Source organism: Suncus etruscus, chromosome Y, assembly GCF_024139225.1.
Source record: "Suncus etruscus isolate mSunEtr1 chromosome Y, mSunEtr1.pri.cur, whole genome shotgun sequence".
Taxonomy (NCBI): Eukaryota; Metazoa; Chordata; class Mammalia; order Eulipotyphla; family Soricidae; genus Suncus; species Suncus etruscus.
This window is the reverse complement of record NC_064869.1, coordinates 1,204,532-1,222,661: the sequence shown is the minus strand read 5'-3', so window position 1 is coordinate 1,222,661 and position 18,130 is coordinate 1,204,532. Positions and strand designations below refer to the sequence as shown.

Here is an 18,130-nt window from a genome sequence, read left to right as displayed (position 1 = left end):
AGAGTATAGGGCCGGAGAGATAGCATGGAGGTAAGGCTTTTGTTTGCCTTGCTTGCAAAAGGACTGTGGTTCGAATTCCAGCATCCCATAGGGTCCTCTGTGCCTGCCAGGGGCGATTTCTGAGCATAGAGCCAGGAGTAACCCCCTGAGGGCTGCCCGGTATGACCAAAAAATAAATAAGTAAATAAATAAATAAATAAATCCCCCCAAACAAGAAAACATTGGCATCTTTCTTCAAAAGTGTGGAGATATGAAATAATTGTTAAAAGATTCCTATATTCCACAGGTAGTGGTAAAATATTACTTGAAGGCTGATTAGTGCATATTATAAAATCCTGAAGTAGTCACTAATGTAAGTTATAGGCAAAAAGTTAACAAATGTTGATTGAACAAAAAATACTATTATTGGGCCTGAGGGATAGCATGGAAGTAGGATGTTTGCCTTGCACACAGAAGGATGGTGGTTCGAATCCCGACATCCCATTTGGTCCCCCGAGCACTGCCGGATGTGACCCAAAAACCAAACTAAAACAAAACAAAAAACAAAACAGGCCATAATCTAAAGAAGGAAGAGGCGAGGTACCAGACCACAAACAGAGAAAGAAGGCGGGTCTGCAGTCCAGGGCGCACTTCCTCCGGCACCGTCGCCAGATCCAGATCTTGTTTCTTTTGTTTTCCATCTCTCTATGACTTTTGTAATTTTAATTAGGATATGACTTGGGCTAGAAAAATAGGGCATGGTAGGGTGTTTGTTCCACTGTGACCCAGTTCCACTGGGACCTGGTTCGATTCCAGGTATCCCATATGGTCCTACAACCTGCCAGGGGTGATTTCTGAGTGCAGAGCCAGGAGTACCCCTGGGCACTGCTGGGTGTAGCCCTCAAAACAATTAATCAGGGGCCGGGTAGGTGGCGCTGGAGGTAAGGTGTCTGCCTTGCAAGCGCTAGCCAAGGAAGGACCGCGGTTCGATCCCCCGGCGTCCCATATGGTCCCCCCAAGCCAGGGGCGATTTCTGAGCACATAGCCAGGAGTAACCCCTGAGCGTCAAACGGGTGTGGCCCAAAAAAACAAAACAAAACAAAAAAAAAAAACAAAAAAAAAACAATTAATCAATTAATCAACCAATAAAAATTTAAAAAAAGGATGTGACTTGTCATTTTATTTGGGTATCTTTTAGATTGTAACCTTAGGAACTCTTTAATCTTAGAAAATTGTGTCATTTCTTTAACTGTTGCTTTTTTAAATTTAGTTACGTTAAAATTATAAAGTTTCTCAGGATTGGGTTTCAGGCATACATTATATAAACATCATTCCCAGTTTTTGACTTCTGGAACCTAAATTCTTCTTCTTTTCTCCCCCTTGAATTCATCCCAGAGTACTCTTGTACTGCTAATATGTTTTTAGGTATTTTCTTTTTAATTTCTATTTTCTGCATTCAGAAATTTTTTTCTAGCTAATCATGGATGTTACAAATTTTGTCTTTAGATACAAAAGCCTATCAGTGAGTCTTTTATTTTACCTACCAAATTCTTTAGTCATTTATTTTAAGTTTTGTCATTTCTAGTCTCACATCCTATTGTATTTTATGGCTGGCTGTTCCAGTGTTTCTTTGAGTTCCTAAAAAATATTTGATATTCACACTCTAAAGTTATCATCACAGAAGTTATACATATATATGTATGTATGTATATGTATATGTATATATATGTATATATATCATTATACTACTGGTAGAGTAATATTTAACACAATCCTTCTCACTAAGGGGGTCCTACGCTGCTTTCCTGTGCACTTTCATCTGTGAATTTATTGCCAGCGTCAAACCGTGCTTTCTGCATATTATGGAAAAGAGGGATATATTCTGGGATCCCTAAAAGGAACTTCTATTTCTCTAGAGAAATGTAATATTGAAGTCCTATGATGGTCACTGGGCCCACTAATGGGGAAGTTTAGACAATATACGTGGAAGGACTGCAAGGTGATAATGGCATTTGATGCCTCAGCCTACATAAGTGCTCAACATCAGATGACTATATGAACTATATTACAGACAAACAACAGGAAAATACCTGGAAAGGTAATCTTTTATTTTGCTGCTACTCAGATAGCCCAAGAGAATATAATGATGAATAAAGAAAAGAAGACACAGAATAAAGTCTCTCATATTTGGGATATAACAAAATCAAGAAGAAAAACAAATGTCCCAAAGTAATGAAAACTGTTTATTGATCTTCAGCAGAATATAAAACAGGGAAAATGTGGGTTTGACAAGATACTTTAACCTTTTTCAATAAAGGAGTCCACAGACCTATGACAAATCCCTAGGCCACAATTGGGAGAAAGATGGTGAGAGAGCTGGATTCGGTCTGATTGAGGGCCGGGTTAAAGGAACAGGTAAAGGATAATGTTGCACCATGTATAGGAATTTCTGTATTTCTATAAGGGGGATGACAAAAGGCCCACTAGAAGTCATGTTCTTAGTGTGGATAGCTGCTTTGAATTATCCCCAGAGGATTTTACCAAAAAGCCATATGTGGAACCTTACCCCTCTGTCAATAGTTGGTGAAATTCCATAGCAATATCTTTGAGATTCATGTTATGGTACTGGACATCATATTTTCTTTACATTTATTTGGTCTATTCTCCCTTCTGCTATGTGTAATTACAAGCCAAAGTATAGCCTTGATTAAATTCTCTTTCCTGGAAAATTTCCAGCACCAAAAACCTAGACAATTTTTCTCTGTCAGTTCTGAATTTACATCAAAAATTTTGGGCAGAATTTAGCTCTGAGTCCTTGAAACTCCTTACCACATAGAAAAATTTCCATATCTTCGGCCTGGCTTTTTCACCTACTCCTATTACACAAAACAAGTTCTCCCTGCAGAAATTGGAATACTTGTCAGGCAAGCTCAGCTCCTTGCTACCCCAAGTCACCCCCAAAAAACATTACTTATGATACTAGTTGGACAGGATCTACTTTTTTGATGTTAAAACTAACATTCTCCTTTCTAACTCAGGACTCTTACTAATATAGTTCCTTTCCCTAGAGCTGCATGTCCATTCCCTAATCAGTTAAATTGTTATGTATATCTAACAGGGCTACTGTTAATGTTTCTGTGTACCAGAATTATCTGCTCTTTGTCTGTTGTATTAAATAATTAACGATGGATCTGAGCTGGAAGAGAAAGGCCTCATCCTTCATCCCTCCATCAGTCAACCTCTTCAGGGGCTGACTTGCAACATTTGTCAATCCGAACATTCTTATATCTATGACTGGCATTTACCCCTTATAAAAGTCCTAGCTTGGAGATTAAATTTAGAACACTTGTTCTCCCGAACATTCATTATGTGGCTCATTTCTTCATATTTTGCCACCCGTGCATCTACTTTCCTCAAGAGTACACAAAGAAGTCCTCTAAATCAACCAGACCCCATGAGCTAGTCAGCAGTAGGTTAAATAGGTCAGAAGAAGACAGCTGAAGGTCTGTCTACATCGATAGAAGTCTGTAGCCAGGGGAATAAAAACAGTTCAGACAGATTGCTCGTAGCCAGGGGAATTAAAACAGTTCAGAAAGATAGCTCTTCCAAATGCCTGTTCAAACTACGACTGACTTTGCACACAAGCTTGCCACCCTGAGCCTTTGGAAGTGAGGAACTTTTTTAATCCCAGCCAGTCAATAGTGGATTAAGGTCTTTCTTAAGGGTACAGGAACATTTTATGGACTGATATTGGGGTAATACAGTAATGTAGGACAAGAATGCAACAATCGTGACAAGAGCTCACTCTCAAGGAGCATGTGGAATTGGAATGTATTATGCAAGAAACAATGTGAGGGTCAGAGCAACAGAATGGCAGGTAGGATGTTTTTGGACACAGCCAACCCAAGAATGACACATGGTCCCTGTGCCTGGCAAGAGTAATTTCTGAGTGGAGAGCCAGGAGTAATCCCTGAATACCACTGAGTGCGGCCCATCTATGCACACACACATGCACGCATGCACACACACACACACACACACACATACACACACATACACACAAAATATAAATGATGTGACTAGAACTGATTAAATCAAAATGAGTACCTAAAATTACTCCTCAAAAGTGTTAATCAGAGAGAAGGCTAGCAAAAGGGAAACTCAGGGCATTGGTGAAGGTGACACTAGTGATGGGAACACTGTGCAGCTAAAACACATTTATGACAGACTTTGCAAATAAAAATGAAAATCAAAGTAGAAACTATTTGCACCACAATCTAGTATCTACCCAGATGCCAAATTCAAAATGCCAGATTCTGTTATTTTAAAAAATGAAATATATCAATAAATTTTGAAAACTATAAAACAGAACAGAATATTTCCTCATCATCAAAATATATAAAAATATACCCAAAATATCTATATATACTGGAGCCCAAGAGATATAGTTAGGTTGTGAGGTATTTGCCTTGAACACAACCAACACAGATTCTATTTGCAGCATCTCATATGGATCCTGAGCACCACCAGGAGTAAATTCCAGAATGCACTGACAAGAGTAACCCTTGAGGGCCATCCGGTGTGGCCCAAAAATAAACAATAATAATAATCAATAAAACAAAAAACTACAGATTTTAACTGGTTTGTTTAGTTGCTGCTGCTGTTGTTGCTGTTGTTGTGAAGACTTAGGGTCAAATTCAATGATACTTCATGGAATATGCATATGTTATGCTAGTCTATCTAGCCAGAGTCACTGCATGCAAGACAAATTCCTTAACTTTAATCGCAAAATCAACTATTTCTAAAAGGTTGTTTGAGGAGAGAAAACAAATACTAAGGATGCCATGTCAAAGGGTAAATAATCTTTTAAGTAAAATATAATGAAATACTTAAAATAAAAATTAACCCATAGTTCATTACCCTGTAGTTTTTATTCTTTCCATTTTCTTCATTTTATTGTAATACTATGATATACTATGTTTATAATAGAGTTGTTTCAGGCATTAAATGATCAAACACATAGTAAGAGAGTAAATTTCTTATCTGCCACAATGACTAAATTAATTAGGCATTAGTTATAACTGGACAAATAATGTCTAATTCCCTGTATGCATATGATCCCCTAATCATCTCTAGCAGCGGTAGGCAAGTCGCGGCTCGCGAGCCTCATGTGGCTCTTTACACTTTTAATGTGGCTCTTCTGTGTGCAGGGCAGCGGCTGTAGGAGTCAGGACTCTGCTCCTAGCCTCTGTCACTGCACGCCCTGTGTGCAGCCCTAGCAGCTGGCTCCAAGACTGTAAGAAGATTAGGTGTTTCCCCCAAATTCATCTTTTCTTAAACCTCTTCCTTTGATATATAAAAGCCCACTGAATATGTACTTTTGTCTCTCTCTCTCTGTCTTTTCCTCTCTCTCTCTCTCTCTCTCTCTCTCTCTCTCTCTCTCTCTCTCTCTCTCTCACTCTCTCTCTCTCTCTTGACCTGAAGCCTCCTGGTATTGGAAATTGGTTTTAAGAAAGAGGTGTTCTAGATTTTTGGGCTCCAGGCAGAGTACAAGGTAAAAGGCCATGGACTCCATGATCATCCTTTCCTGTCTAATTTAGTTTATTATTTCTTTCCTGCTACCCTGCTTCTTCAGACCAGGTTGGGTGAGGTTTAGAAATACAGTGCCTGCCTAGTAGATATATACAGGACACTCCACCCCAGAAGCCTGGATACACATTCTTCTCTAATGTACATGGGACATTCTCCAGGATAGACTACATGCTAGCACATAAAACATATCTCCATAATATCAAGAGGATAGAAATTTTGCAGGTTATCTTCGCTGACCACAAGGCCCTGAAATTATATGTGAACTACAAAGGGACACAGAAGAAAAACTTTAATACCTGGAAGTTAAACAGCCTAATACTAAATAACCAGTGGGTCCAAGATGAAATCAAAGTGGAAATCAAAACCTTCCTAGAAACAAATGACAATGGAGACACAAACTTTCAGAACCTATGAGACACAGCAAAAGTGGTACTGAGAGGAAAATTTATAGCTTTACAAACACACATCAGGAAAGAATAAGGGGCATACCTGAATAGCTTTATGACACAGCTCATAGAATTAGAAAGTACTCAACAAAAGGACCCAAAAATAGGAAGACAGAAGGAAATAACAAAGCTGAGAGCAGAAATCAATGAAGTCGAACCCGAAAAAAAATCCAAAAGATCAACAAAAGCAGAAGTTGATTCTTTGAAAAAATAAACAAGATTGATAGACCACTGGCAAAACTAACAAAGAAAGAGAGAGAGAGAAACTTGATAACTCGTATTATGAATGAAAAAGGAGAGATCAAAACTGATATGGTAGAGATCCAAATGGTAATCAGAAACTACTTTGAGAAACTCTATGCCACTAAAAATGAAAACCTAGAAGAAATGGATAAATTTTTGGACTCATAATCTTCCATGGTTGAATGAAGAGGATGTAGCATATCTAAACACACCCATCACTATTGAGATAATTAAGACAGTAATCAAATCTCTGCCCAAAAACAAAAGTCCAGGCCCAGATGGATTTACTAAAGAATTCTTTCAAACCTTTCAAGAGGAACTTCTACCAATCCTGGCAAGACTCTTTCATGAAATCGAAAAAACAGGAAAACTTCCAAATAACTTTTATGAAGTCAACATCACCTTGATACCCAAACCAGACAAAGATGCTACCAAAAAAGAAAATTACAGACCAATATCGCTGATAAATACAGATGCAAAGATCCTCAACAAAATCCTGGCAAATAGAATTTAATGCCTCATAAGATCATCCACTACAATCAAGTAAGTTACATCCCAGGAATGCAAAGCTGGTTTAATATTCATAAATCTATCAACATAATACACAACATCAATAACAAGGAAAATAGAAAACACATGATCATATCAATAGACACAGAGAAAACATTTGATAAGGTCCAACACCCATTCTTGATCAAAACTCTCAGCAAGATGGAAATGGAAGGAACCTTTCTCAATATAGTTAAAGGCCATCTACCACAAGCCAGAGGCAAATATTGTCCTCAATGGAGAAAAACTGAAAGCCTTCCCTCTAAATTCTGGCACAAGACTTCTTCTCTCACCACTCCTATTCAACATAGCACTGGAAGTACTCGCTGTAGCGATTAGGCAAGAAAAAGGTATCAAAGGAATCCAGATAGGAAAGGAAGAAGTTAAGCTCTCGCTGTTTGCAGATGACATGATACTCTACCTAGAAAACCCTAAAGTCTCTATGAAAGAGCTTCTAGAAACAATAGACTCATATAGCAAGGTGGCAGGCTACAAAATTAACACACAAAAATCAATGGCCTTTCTATTACACCAATAGTAATAAGGAAGAAATGGACATTAAGAAAACTACCCCATTCACAATAGTGCCACACAAACTCAAATATCTTGGAATCAACTTGACTAAAAATGTGAAGGACCTATACAAAGAAAAGTATAAAACTCTGCTCCAAGAAATAACAGAGGACATGCGGAAATGGAAGCACATACCCTGCTCATGGATTGGCAGGATTAACATAATTAAAATGGCAATACTCCCCAAGGCACTGTACAGATTTAATGCAATTCCTCTAAAGATACCCATGACATTCTTCAAAGAAGTGGATCAGGCACATTTGAAATTCATATGGAACAATAAACACCCTAGAATAGCTAAAGCAATCATTGGGAAAAAGAATATGGGAGGAATTACATTCCCCAACTTTAAACTTTACTACAAAGCAATAGTTATCAAAACAGCATGGTATTGGAATAAGGACAAGCCCTCAGATCAGTGGAATAGGCTTGACTACTCAGAGAATATTCCCCAGACATACAATCACCTAATTTTTGATAAGGAGCAAGAAATCCTATATGGAGCAAAGAAAGCCTCTTCAACAAGTGGTGTTGGCACAACTTGCTAGCCACTTGCAAAAAAATTGAACTTAGACCCCAGATAACATTATGTACGAAGGTTAAATCCAAATGGATGAAAGACATCAATTTCAGACCTGAAACCATAGAATACATAGAACAACATGTAGGTAAAACACTCCAGGACATTGAGACTAAAGGCATCTTCAAAGAGGAAACTGCACTCTACAAGCAAGTGAAAGCAGAGATTCACAGATGGGAATATATTAAACTGAGAAGCTTCTGCACCTCAAAAGAAATAGCATCCAGGATACAAGAGCCCCCCACCGAGAGCACCCTTCCCCTGAACAGCCCCTTCACTTCTTCATGGAGAAGATGCTAGTAGTGGGCATCCATACTCTCACCGAGGGTGGTGAATAGCCTGGATTTGATCACAATTGTGAATTTCACAAATTATCTTTACTGTGTCATCTGTCACAGAGTTTAGTTCAGCAGGGAGTTTTTTTGAATTCAGTTTTTTTTTTGAATCCACTCATACAGTGAGTGGATACAATGTATGGGTGTGCAGCTTCTGTTTTTTTTTTTGTGACTACACAAAAACACTGAGCCATGCCTAGTGCATCATCTGTACATACATCAACACATCAGATTATTATTCTGAGTGAAATGAATCAGAAGGAGAGGTGTAGACACAGAATAATCATTTGTGGCATATAAGAATAATAAATGCAATATGGTAGTAATATCTAGAGAAAATAGGGATGAGGGACAGGAGGACTAGTCCATGTAAAAAGTGGTGAGTTCAGTTAGAATAGAGAAAGGTACATTATGAAATTGATAGATGGAACTTATCACTCTGGACAAGAACTGGGTGCTGAAAATGGATGAGACATACATAGTACCCTTTAATTAACAATATTGCAAACTACAGTGTCATAAAGGGAATTTTAAAAACCTCAGTGTCATAAAGGAAAAGAGAGATAAGAGAGAAAAAAGCAAATGCCTGCCCCTGATATAGGCAAGGAGGGTGAAGGGGAAGGAAACAAGGGACATTAGTGATGGGGAAAATGCACTGGGTGTGTGTACATTCTATGATTGAAATGCAAGTATAAATAATTCTGTAACAAATATGCTTAAATAAAAAAGTATTTTTAAAATGTTCAGGCACTCTATCATAATTTCTTTATGATATGATATCATATGCCTTTAACAAAGTGCCATTTTTGTTTTTGTGTGTTTTTTAGTTTGATTTCTTGCAGCACACACTACAGTGTCAATAGATTTTTTTTCCCTTCAGTGAAATCACTACTTTTCTCTGCAACACTATTCTTGCTTATAAAGATTGTTAAAAAGTTTTTCTGTTTTATCTGTTTCATCTCCATATTATAAGGGTTTTAAATTTACAGCACATTTTGGTTATCAAGAGGAACCGTTTTGAAACGTTTTGCTTCCTTATTATCAGAAATCAAAGCATTTTTCCTCAAGAAGGGTGTTCACTATCCAGAATTAACAAACGATCAGTGGATTCAAAAACTATTTCATGGTGGATGTTACTTCACATCTAAATAAACTTAATCATAAACTGCAGGGCAAAGGAAACACAATTTTTTCGATGTTAGAAGTTATTTCATTTGAAAACAAATTATCTGTCTTTGCTCAAGATTTTGACAGAGAAACTTTGATTCACTTTCCAAGCCTGTTGAAACATCTCCAAGAATATAATTCTGATATTGACATTACTTATTTTAAAGCAGCACTTTTAAATATGAGGGAAGCTTTTCTCAAGAGGTTTCAGGATTTCAGAAACAGCAAAGCGAAGTTGGCCTTTGTTATAAAACCTCTGGATGCCACTGTAATAGAATTAAATTTTTCTCCTTTGAAATCAACTTTGGCAACTTTGAAATGCAATTACTGGGTTTAAAAGACAAAGAACTGTGGAGCTTGAAATTTGAATGTCTTGAAAGACATTCAAGGTCTGCTTGAAAGACCTGTAGAAGGACGATATGTTGATTTTTAACACCTGGAATAGTATTCCTGACTCATACAATCAAATAAAAAAGCCAGTGTTTGCTGTTCTTTTCTTGTCCAGGTCAATGTATTTATGTGAACAATCATTTTCAAGCATGAATCGTATCAAGAGTAAATGGAGAAATCGCCTCATTGATGAGAACCTGGAATTGTGCCTAAAATTAAAAACAACAACATACAAACTTGACTTACTCAAACTATCCAAGGAAATGCAAGGCCAATGTTCACATTAGTGTTTGTGACTTTGTCAGTCATTGTCAGGATGTAATTTCTCTACATTGTAAGGCAAATTTTACGGAATTTAACATTATTGATAAATATCATTCTAAAGTTTTTGTTTTATTAGTTGTGTTATTTGTATCCTCCCAACATATGTGATACTTGTATGCAGAATATTCTCAATAAAAACTTATTGAAACTAAAAACAGTGTACCATCCTATGTATTTTCATTTTTAATAATGTGGCTCTCAAAATAAATTTAAATCTTGGTTTTGGAGAGCTATAATCTGTTGAAAAAAAAAAGGTTGTCCACCACTGATCTGTAGGAATGATCACAAAGCACAGTACCAGAATAAATACAAAGAACTTCTGGGTATGGCACTAAAAATTTCACTAAAAATTTACCTTGGAAAAAAGTAAATTTAATTAACATATTAACTTTAATATTAACATATAAAAATATCTTATTTCTGGAAGCAATACAGGAGTTCAACAGGAAGGACTTGCGTTGCATATAGTCAAACCAAGCTTCATTCCAACCTAAGGCTCCCCCAAGCTCAGCTAGGAATGACACCTAAATACAGAACCAGGCAGGAGTAAGCACTGAGCATCACCACGTATGAAAACCCCCCAAAAATTGTTCTTAACAAATGAAAAGCATATCAAGTTATTTGAATCAGCAGAACTGCCTTTTTTCCTAAAGACACTTACTTAAATGTTTCTCATCTTATCTTTTACTTTATTTACCTAAAGAAATCCCAGGCCGAGGCAGATGAAAAAATCAGGGAGATGCAAATCAAAACCACTATGAGATACCACCTCACACCACAGAGATTGGCAAACATCAGAAAGAATGAGAACAATCAGTGCTGGCGGGGATGTGGAGAGAAAAGAACTCTTCTCCACTGCTGGTGGGAATGCCGTCTAGTCCAACCTCTATGGAAAGCGATATGGAGATTCTTCTAAAATCTAGAAATTGAGCTCCCATTCGAGCCAGCTATTCCACTCCTAGGGATATACCCTAAGAACACAAGAATACAATACAAAAATCCCTTCCTCACACCTATATTTATTGCAGCACTATTCACAATAGCCAGGCTCTGGAAACAACCAAGATGCCCTTCAACAAACGAATGGCTAAAGAAACTGTGGTACATATACACAATGGAATATTATGCAGCAGTCAGGAGAGATGAAGTCATGAAATTTTCCTATACAATGATGTACATGGAATCTATCATACTGAGTGAAATAAGTCAAAGGGAGAGAGAGACACACTGAATAGTCTCACTCATCTATGGGTTTTAAGAAAAATAAAAGTCATCTTTGCAACAATCCTCAGAGACAATGAGAGGAGGGCTGGGAATGTTGCACTGGTGATGGGGGTGTTCTTTATATGACCAAAACCTAATCACAATCATATATGTAATCAAGATGTTTAAATAAAGAAAAAAAAAGAAGAAAAGCAAGAAAAAAAAAATCCCAGGCCTATAAATCTAAAAACAGTGACAACCGCAAAAATTGAAAAAATAATTGAAGAATTTTAGTCAAGGAATAAAATATATTAATACCAGAAATCTACATTTGACCAACAATAAAATATTAATATTACTATTACAAACACTACTCTCAAAGAATATTTAAGAACTCTACTATAGGGAGTGGAGCAATAGCACAGTGGGTTGGGCATTTGTCTTGCACACAATCTACCTGGGTTGGATCCCCACCATCCCACATGGTCCCTCAAGCCTGCCAGGGGTGATTTCTGAGCACAGAGCCAAGCCAAAAGTAACTCCAGAGTGCTGCCAGAAGTGGCCCAAAACACAAAAACAAAAACAAAAAAAAAGAGCTCTACAGTAAATAACCAGTATGGCCTAGTTACATACTTGAGGACATTAGCTTATATACCTTTTACCAAAATTAAATCATTAATAATAATGACATTTTTAAATGTCATCAAAATGATTTTCTACACATTATAGTTTACAAAAACCAGAGAGTCCATTTCTCTTTACCAAGTGAATTCTTTCAAGCAACCTCCTCCAAATAAAGCTGTTTTTTGGTTTTTTGTTTGTTTGTTTGTTTTTGTTTTGTTTTTTGTTTTGTTTTTCAGGCCACACCCGTTTGATGCTCAGGGGTTACTCCTGGTTAAGCGCTCAGAAATTGCCCCTGGATTGGGGGACCATATGGGACGCTGGGTGATCGAACCGTGGTCCTTCCTTGGCTAGCGCTTGCAAGGCAGACACCTTACCTCTAGCGCCACCTCGCTGGCCCCATAAAGCTCAGTTTTATAGAAAAAATCTATAAATTTTTAGCCTCTGCAATATGCTATCTTATCTTATGTGCCATCATGGCAGATTTATTTAGTTATGGGAAATACATTATTCACAGTAAAAATCAATTGAAAGTTTGTTGTCAGGTGAATACTTCGTAAGTTTAGTTTGATAACTGACTTGAGAACAAGGAATAAGGACTGAATTTGATTGTAAGCCTTTAGGACTGATGATAATGAGAATCGGAGAGAATATACTGAATATGGCAACAGCCTGCACACACATCACCCAAGTTTGCTAACCAGCACCCCATCTCATTCTCAAAACCCTACCAGGAGTGATCACCGAGTACAAAGATATAAAGTGCTGGGCTCTACAGGTTGTGCTCCAAAAATCAACAAACAAACAAACAAACAAAAAGTAAACATTAAAATATTGTTTTTGCACAAAAACACATAAAGAATAGAAAACTTACCAGTGAAATGCATTGTAATAAAAGTAGACCAAACCAAGACCATATAAAAAGGCAGCATTCTGTTAAAAAAAAAAAAGTGAATTTTTATCTCTATTTCATGTTATTTAGAAACTTAGTACATATATTTTGAAACTGAGCACATAAAATCTAAATATTGTCATGTTCTCAAAGAACAAAGAATATAAAATATAAATACTCTGTCATATCCTAGAAAGAACAATGAAATAAGTTCAGAGAGAGTACATTATTGATGCACTTGCCTTCCATGAATCTAGGTTAATCTAAATAGTATATATAAACTTTCAAGAACTGTAAGTGATTTCTAAATACTGAGCTAGGAGTAAGCTCTGAACACAGCTGAATAAAAATAACTCCCTGTTCGTTGCCAGGTAAGCGACTCCCACATCAAGGACTGAGGCAGAAAGAGAAGTCTATTTGGCTTCGTCTGGAAAGCATCACAAGGTAATCGATGCTCCCACCCCAATAAAAAACTTAGGCAGAAAGGGGAGTTTGGTGATACCTAGAAAGCTTCCCAAGGTAAGTGACACCCACCATCTAGGACTGAGGCAGAAAGGGGAATCTATTTTGCAGTTCCAGGTAAGCATCACATCCTCCTGCCATTAAGGATTGAGACAACAGTCAAGCACATCATTGCAGTTAGACTCCCAGAGCTGGAGTGCATGCAAACAGATGTTGCATGCCCAAAAAATACCAGCAACAAGAGATCCAAAAGGGGGCCGGGCGGTGGCGCTGGAGGTAAGGTGCCTGCCTTGCCTACGCTAGCCTAGGACGGACCGCGGTTCGATCCCCCGGCGTCCCATATGGTCCCCCAAGAAGCCAGGAGCAACTTCTGAGCGCATAGCCAGGAGTAACCCCTGAGCGTCACAGGGTGTGGCCCAAAAACCAAAAAAAAAAAAAAAAAAGAGATCCAAAAGAAAGCACCCGAAGGCACATAATAGTCATAATGACAAACCCCCACAGATAGAATACTGAAAGCACACTATCTAAAAAGGAAATTAAATATAAAGACGCATTCATTAGACTTACAGCAGATTTGTCATAGAAAAACTCAAGACCAGAAATAGTGATGGAATATAGTGACAAAACATTGTGTATGTAAATATTTTGGGGATTATTATGTTACTGACCCTACCCTGATTTGGTGATTGTGCCCTACCCTGGGGTGTGACCTAGCATTCTGCCCCCACCCTAGGGTGGTACCTGATTCTGCTTCCACCATTGGGTGGTATCTGATCCCGCCATTGGGTAGTACCTGATTCTGGGGGATAAAAACAAGGGTCTGTGGAAGGCGAGGAGTGGCGCCATTATGTTGCAAGTCAGCCCCTGAAGAGGTTGATTGATGGAGGGATGGAGGATGAGGTCTTTCCCCTCCAGCTCGGAGCATGCGTCTGCCACCCTGTCCAGCCAATGGTTCTGAAGTGAAACGGCGTGTATACAGCTCACAGACAGTCAGGCTTGTGGAAATATTAGCTTTATTTGGTGGACAAGACTGAAGTCCAAAGACTCAACCTCAGTTCCAGCAAAAAAGCCCCAGCCTTCCACAGACCCTTGTTTTTATCCCCCAGAATCAGGTACCACCCAATGGCGGGATCAAATACCACCCAATGGTGGAAGCAGAATCAGGTACCACCCTAGGGTGGGGGCAGAATGCCAGGTCACTCCCTAGGGTAGGGCACAATCACTGGATCAGGGTAGGGTCAGTAGCATAATAATAACAAAAATATTTACATACACAACAACAAAACACAATAAAATTAATACATGTCCAACAGTTCACCCAGCCAGATTGACAGTCAGGTTCAACAGATACACAGCTTCATGGCTTAAACAACTCATTAACTTTACAGCCTCAAAACCTGCCTTAAAAGATGAACTGAAAGGTATACTTTAAAATAAGATAGATGAATAGATACATGAAAATCATACCAAAGGATGATACTAAATTCACCAGTTCAGAGATGGAATGGCAAAATGAATAAAAGGCTAAATCCAAGAATTAGTTGCCTATAAGAAATACATTTGAATATTTAGAACATATACAGACTAAAAATCAAACATTGCATGAAATTCATCCAAATAAACAATTCCCTTAAAAAGGCTGGAATGAACATACTAATAACACAAAGACTTTGAACTTAAAATGTTCTAAGAAGAGATGAACATTTCTGAAAATCAAAGGACATGTGTAAGAGGAAGAAACCATAATCCTAAACATATACACACCCTATAAAGGACCAGCAAAATACTTAAAACATTTGTTGCAAAATTTGAAGGAAGACATCAATAGCAAAACAATAGAGGGAGACCTTAGCACCGCCGTGCCATCACTTGGCAAGCCCACCAGGTTAAAACCTAAGAAGAACATATTGGTTCTAGAGCCAGAAAGATGGTGCAGTGCTTAGGGTGTTTGCCTTGTACACAGCTGACCCAGAACAGACCGAGGTTCGATTCCCTGGCCTCCCAGATGATCCCCCAAGCCAGGAGTGATTTCTGAGCACATAGCCAGAAGTAATTCCTAAGCTTCACTGGATCTGGCTCAAAAATAAAATAAAATAAAATAAATAAATAAGTAAGAATGTGCTGGTTTTAAAAGGGAAAATGGAAGATAGTAGACAGCTTAGTAGATATACATAGGGCTGTCCATTGCAAGTAAAGTGGGTAAACATTCTTCTCCAATGCACGAGTCATTTTACAGGATAGACCACATGCTGGCTCATAAAACATCCCTCCATAAAGCAAGAGGGTAGAAATTATACAAACTGCCTTCTTAGATTATAATGCACTAAAAATAGAAGGGGATTATATTTAGTGGCTTGTAAAGCTGGAATGAGGTTGTTTAAGAATATGATCATTTAAATTGATTATACAAAAGGTGGCTAGAGATATATCTGCATTAGAGGTTATATTCCTAAACATCCAAGGTTATCTCAGTATGATAAAAACATTGCCAACAAGTTGATTGGTTTATTCAACTAAGTTTTTTGAGTTGTATACTTTCTGAGAAAGAAATGCTAGGCCCAGGCTGCTTGAAAATAACTAAAATAAATTGGATATAAAGAAAAGAACATAAGAATCAAATCAGATCTCCCAATAAAACAATCAAACAATAGGGCCAGAGATATAGCACAGCGGTAGGGCATTTGCCTTGCATGCACCAGATCTTGGAGGGATGGCATCCCATATGGTCAACTGTGTCTGTCAGGAGCACAGAGCCAGAAATAACCCCTGAGTGCCACAAGGTGTGACCAAAAACAAACAAAACAAACAAGCAAAAAACAATATTACAAGAAAACAGTGGAATGACATATTCAACTTACGGAATGAGAGAAATTATCAACCTAGAATCCACTATCCAACAAACCTCTCATTTATATGGGAGGGAGAAATAAAAATATTCTCAGACAAGAAAAACCTTGCCAACATTCAAATTAAACTCTAAATAAACTAACCAAAGTAAACTAAGTACTCTAACTAAATAAACCAAACTAACTCTAAATAAACTACTCATAAAACAATTATTTAATTCAAATAGCAAATTGTAACAGCAACAATGTAATATTAGCACAATTATCCTAACCATAAAGTTCTTAAATGTCATCAGACTAAATTTACTCAACCAAAGGTAGAGCAGCAGGTTGGGTAATAAACAAAATCTAGGAGCAATAGCAATAAGGTAATGGCTTTTGCCTTGTATGTGGATAACCCAGGACAAGGTTTGGTTCAATCCCCAAAGTCCCATATGGTTCCCTGAGCCAGAAGTGATTTCTGAGCACAGAGCCAGAACCCCTGGAGAAATCCCAAGTGTTACCAGTATGGCCCAAAACAAACAAACAAACAAACAAAAAAATCTAGCAATCTGCTGCCTGCAGGAAATAGACTTAAAATTTCAGAATAGATTCAGACAGCAAAAATATAAAAAAACAATTATACAAGCTACTGGAAAACAAACAAAAATTGGGACAGCCACAGGGACATCAGACTGAACTGCATTCAACCTCAGGAAAGTAAATAGAGACAAAGCTAGGCATTAGGTATAGATCATAGGAAAACAGATCAAGAAGTACTAACTCTGGGCCCAGAGAGATAGCACAGCAGCGTTTGCCTTGCAAGCAGCCAATCCAGGGCAAAGGTGGTTGGTTCGAATCCCGGTGTCCCATATGGTCCCCTGTGCCTGCCAGGAGCTATTTCTGAGCAGACAGCCAGGAGTAACCCGCACCGCCGGGTGTGACCCCCCCAAAAAAACATACAAACAAACAAACAAAAAAGAAGTACTAACTCTGATCAACACACCAAATGTAGAGTCAGCAAAATATGTAAGGCATTTGCTCACCTAGAGAGACCTAGAGAAACATATGGACTGAAACATGATATAAAATGGAGGTATTTCAAAATGCCATTATCATCACTATACAGAAACTTTTAGCACTACATCCTTACATTAGGGAATAAAAAAGAGAGACAGAATTGGTAACATAAAAGAACAATTAAAAATCTGGAAAAACACATTAAAAAAGATAATCATGACCAACTGGATTTTTTCCAAGGATGCAAAAAGATGTTTCAATATACACAAATCAATGAATCAACATGCACCACTTCAGTAAAAAGAAAAAGAAAAATCATGATTACACAAAAAAATGCAGAGTATGCAGAGTAAGCATTCAACAAATTCCAAACCCATTTATGACAAAAACCTTCAGCAAAATAGGTGTGAAAAGAAACTTCCTCATGATAGTAAAAGCTATTAATAAAAAGTCAAAGCCAACATGATTCTTGACGGTGGAAAACTAAAAGCATTTCAACTAAGGTCAGGCATTAGGCAAGGCTGTCTACTGTCTCCACTCTTATTCAACATAGTATTAGAAGTCCTAGAAATAGAGAAGGAATTCAAAAGAATTCAAATTGGAAAAGAGGAAGTCAAATTATCTCTATTTGTGCTCTTTTTTTTTGTTTGTTTTTTTGGGCCATACCCGTTTGATGCTCAGGGGTTACTCCTGGCTAAGCGCTCAGAAATTGCCCCTAGCTTGGGGGGACCATATGGGACGGCAGGGGATCAAACAGCGATCCTTCCTTGGCTAACAACGATCCTTCCTTGGCTAGTGCTTGCAAGGCGCTACCTCTAGCTCTACCTCACCGGCCCCTATTTGCGAATGACATGATGATATACCTAGAAGACCCTAAAGAGTCCACAAAGAAGCTTCTAGAAACAATAAAGCAATACAAGAGACAATTG

The 18,130-nt window shown here is 37.9% G+C and overlaps 1 protein-coding gene across 1 annotated transcript in view; it reads right to left on the bottom strand.

Annotated features, from left to right (window-relative positions):
• Nucleotides 1-18,130, bottom strand: part of LOC126000414 (lysine-specific demethylase 6A-like) — a 199,751-nt gene that overhangs the window by 148,062 nt on the left and 33,559 nt on the right. The window contains 1 exon segment of the mRNA XM_049767715.1: nt 12,877-12,935. Coding sequence (XP_049623672.1) covers nt 12,877-12,935 — 59 coding nt within the window.